The sequence below is a fragment of the Morone saxatilis genome, unplaced genomic scaffold, assembly GCF_004916995.1.
Source record: "Morone saxatilis isolate NCDOM2014 unplaced genomic scaffold, NCSU_SB_2.0 Contig16, whole genome shotgun sequence".
NCBI lineage: Eukaryota > Metazoa > Chordata > Actinopteri > Moronidae > Morone > Morone saxatilis.
The window spans coordinates 77,006-80,500 of NW_023339718.1; the positions used below are offsets into that span (position 1 = coordinate 77,006).

The window sequence follows — 3,495 nt, forward strand, 5'->3', positions numbered from 1 at the left end:
TGTTTCCTCTCCTCCTGTATCCTTGTTTCCTCTCCTCCTGTATCCTTGTTTCCTCTCCTCCTCTATCCATGTTTCCTCTCCTCCTCTATCCTTGTTTCCTCTCCTCTACCCTTGTTTCCTCCTTTCTATCCTTGTTTCATACAATCTGACTTTATCCGTCTGATATTTCCCTCTCTCTCTCTTTCTCTCTCCTCTTCCTCTTCCTCTTCAGGCTCCAACGCCTCCAAGTCTGTGTATTTCCCAGCATCCTCTAAGAGCGGCCTGTCCAGGGTGAGTACAGCTGTATCGCAGCCATCCACCTCCGTCTGCTCTTCCTCCCTCTGTACGAAGATGAACCCGAATATCTGATGTTTGTTTTCAGCTGCAGTCGGCAGAGTTCAGCTCGTCGGAGAAAACTCCCGCAGGTACAAAGTTATCAATTATTATTATTATTATTATTATTATTAATCATCTTTATCTGGAGTCTTTCCAACAATCACCAACTCCGGAAATAAATCCTTAATTCTTCAAGTCTCTCATTCAAATCTCATTTTATTAAAAGAGTTATGAGAAATGTTAAAACCTGCAGTATCTCAGTAAATAACATGAACTCTCTGTGTGTGTCTGTGTCTCCTTACAGATCTTCAGGTACAGTCTCTTTCATTCAGACATCTTCTGATCAATAATTAATAAGCGTCTGTGTTATTGATGGTAATTTGATCGTATGTGTGTTTGTCAGAACGGAGACTCCCGGATGGACAGAGGGAACTCTCTCCCCAGCATGTTGGACCAAAAAGTAACAGCAGTGTGTTTGTTTTTAATCATAACACATATTCATAATTATATTTAAAGGGTTGGTTCACCAACATTAAAACAAACAAACAAACAACAAACAAACAAGCAAACATCTGTTCTCTCTGCTAGTATCCGTCCAGTCCCACATTTCTGTCGAATACAACAGAGACTGTAAAAACAGTTAGGGAGGGACTCGTTATTGATATTGATTGGCGCTTAGCATCCAATAGCAGCTAGCGCTATGAGCTAGGGTCAGCAACCCTAACCCTAAACTACCAGTGGCCCCAGGATCAAACACAACCTCTGAGACTGTCAGGGAATCCAGTAACAGCAGTTAGCATTTGGCTACTGATCAATAAGTCCATCAGGAATCACAGAGAGTTGAAGCTGAGCAGCCGTCAGAAGGAAAACCAGGAAATATTTTATTCATAAAATCTGATCCAGTTTTCACTGAAAATCACTGAATACAGTTAGAAAGTTGAGTCTAACTAATGATGGATGTAAATCAGCTAACTAGTTAGTTAATTTGTTAGTATTCGTCCCCGAGTGAATAATGAGTCATCAACTACTTTTATTGATTATCAGGAAACTCTAAAATACCGTTAAGAACACAGAAAGAACAGATTAACAGAATAATTAGTTCAGGTGAACTGACCCTTTAATTCCAGAGAGAAGTCACTGATGTACTCTCAGCTTTTTTTTAAAATGCTTATAATTAATTGAAGCTATATCCACAGTCTGTTTGCTTTATTAATTGATTGATTGATATCTTTAGATCTACCCCTATGAGATGCTGGTGGTGACCCACAGAGGGCGGCGCAAACTGCCCCCCGGTGTGGACAGAACCAGGCTGGAGGTAAAACTACCCCTGTTCCCTCTCTGTGATGTTCAGTTTACAGTTACAGATAATGTCCTCGAACCATAATGCAACATGAAGGATCATTTCTGTTCTTTCACAGCTGAATCCTCTTTTCTCTGGTGTTTTTTTGCTGTGATTTATTATCAATAAACGGATTAAAATGATGCCGAAACATCTTCATCGTGATGCTGATTTGTATAAAGTCTGAACTCAGACTCTGTCCGGTCGGTCTGCAAGACGACAAGCAAACAACTTTTAAAATGTTTGTTTTCTGAATGGAGTTTGGTTGATCAGAATTATGCATATCTTACTCATTGCACTCTCTCTCTCTGTCTGTCTCTATGTCTCTCGCCCCTGCAGAGACATCTCTCTCAGGAGGAGTTCTTCAGTGTTTTCGGGATGTCCATCGAGGAGTTCGACCACCTCTCCGTCTGGAAGAGAAACGACCTGAAGAAGAAAGTCTGCCTCTTCTGACGCCGCTGGAGGCTGCATCTCCCACAATCCCCTGCTCTTCCAGGATCACTGCGGGATACTGAAAAAAAAACGCACAGACTCTGAACAAAACGTCATCATCAGCACCGCCGCCATCTTCTTCACCACCGCCGCCGCCGCAGCAGCAGCAGCAGCTCTGTCAGCGGGACGGCTCAGGCTTCAGGTTTGATTCACAGAGTTTAGATTCCTGCTGCAGCGTCAACTCCACCAGAACTTCACGACTCCTGTTTGATCAGCTTCTAGTCGAGAGATCGATGTTTGTATGCAGAAGAGCAGAAGAGCTGCACGACTTCTTTTAATGGCTGAATAGTTTGTTTCTCCACCTGAGGAAGAGTGAAGAGTCACACCAGCATTTTAATCTGAACCTTTAGACTTTATTTCATCAATTTTAACAGAATCTCTTTAATTTGGGTGAACTTTGACTAGTAAAAATAACACTGCAGCTTAAGAACATATTTATATTTCAGAATAAAAACACTACAAATGAATGAAATACAAGTTAGAAGGAAATTTACAGCACATTTTATTTTCATGTGTTTAAAATAAAGGGATGAAGAAGCCCACTGTATGATTAAGCCCCGCCCCCTCAAAGTGAACAATAATACAGATAATGTAGTATCATGTTAGCTAATCTCTAGAGTCTGTGCACTCTGGTGTTCATTTCAGACCCTGTTCATCTTTTTAAATGACCTGAAATTGTCAGATCTACTATAAACAATATAAACCTGACACTAATGTCACCAAACCTTTAGACCACCTTCTCAAAGACACATTCATTCATTTCTGGTGTGACCCGGCACAACGTGACGACGATTCCTGGTCTTTCTCATCCGTCTGAAAACTTTAAACTGTGAAGCGGGAACCGACGGATATGGACGAGTCCTCTGTTTGTTTGGTTGTAGTGGTGGAATTCTGGGAAATTAAGTTAATTCTACTGTTGTTCTCAAGCGGAGTTTATATGTTAATCCCACTAATTTAAGCATTAAAAGTTTTCCATACAGCAGATTAAACATTACAGATGACACCAGCTGCAGGCTCCAACTGAAGGAAATATATTTTATTATCGAGCTTCCAGCCGCAGTCGGGCTTTAAAAAACAACATTCCTGCTGACTCGGAGTCAGTTTTCAGTACAGATTAGATGCTGACTGTGAGGAACAGACCTTTTCAAAAGGATTGTTCCTATTGGCTTAGCCAGCTATGATGTCATAATGACAGCGTTTCTTTCCCAGCACCTAAAGAAGAACAAGGAGACAGTTTGATCACAGAAGAAGCTAATATTTTACTTATCTTTATGGAAAGCTCTGCAGACTGTGGCCTGTGTATGGAAGCTTCTTTCTGCCACAACCGTAGCCTGACCCCCCCCCCCCCC

At 41.4% G+C, this 3,495-nt stretch overlaps 1 protein-coding gene across 1 annotated transcript; it reads left to right on the forward strand.

The window, feature by feature from the left end:
* Positions 1 to 211: 211 nt before the first annotated feature.
* On the forward strand, positions 212 to 3,418 carry LOC118325923 (dematin-like; the record flags this gene model as incomplete). Its single annotated transcript, XM_035658781.1, is given in 6 exon segments — positions 212 to 270; positions 362 to 404; positions 620 to 627; positions 719 to 775; positions 1,550 to 1,630; positions 1,994 to 3,418. Coding segments are annotated over 6 exon segments (362 nt in total), but the record flags the coding sequence as incomplete, so codon positions are not given.
* Between the last annotated feature and the right edge of the window lie 77 nt (positions 3,419 to 3,495).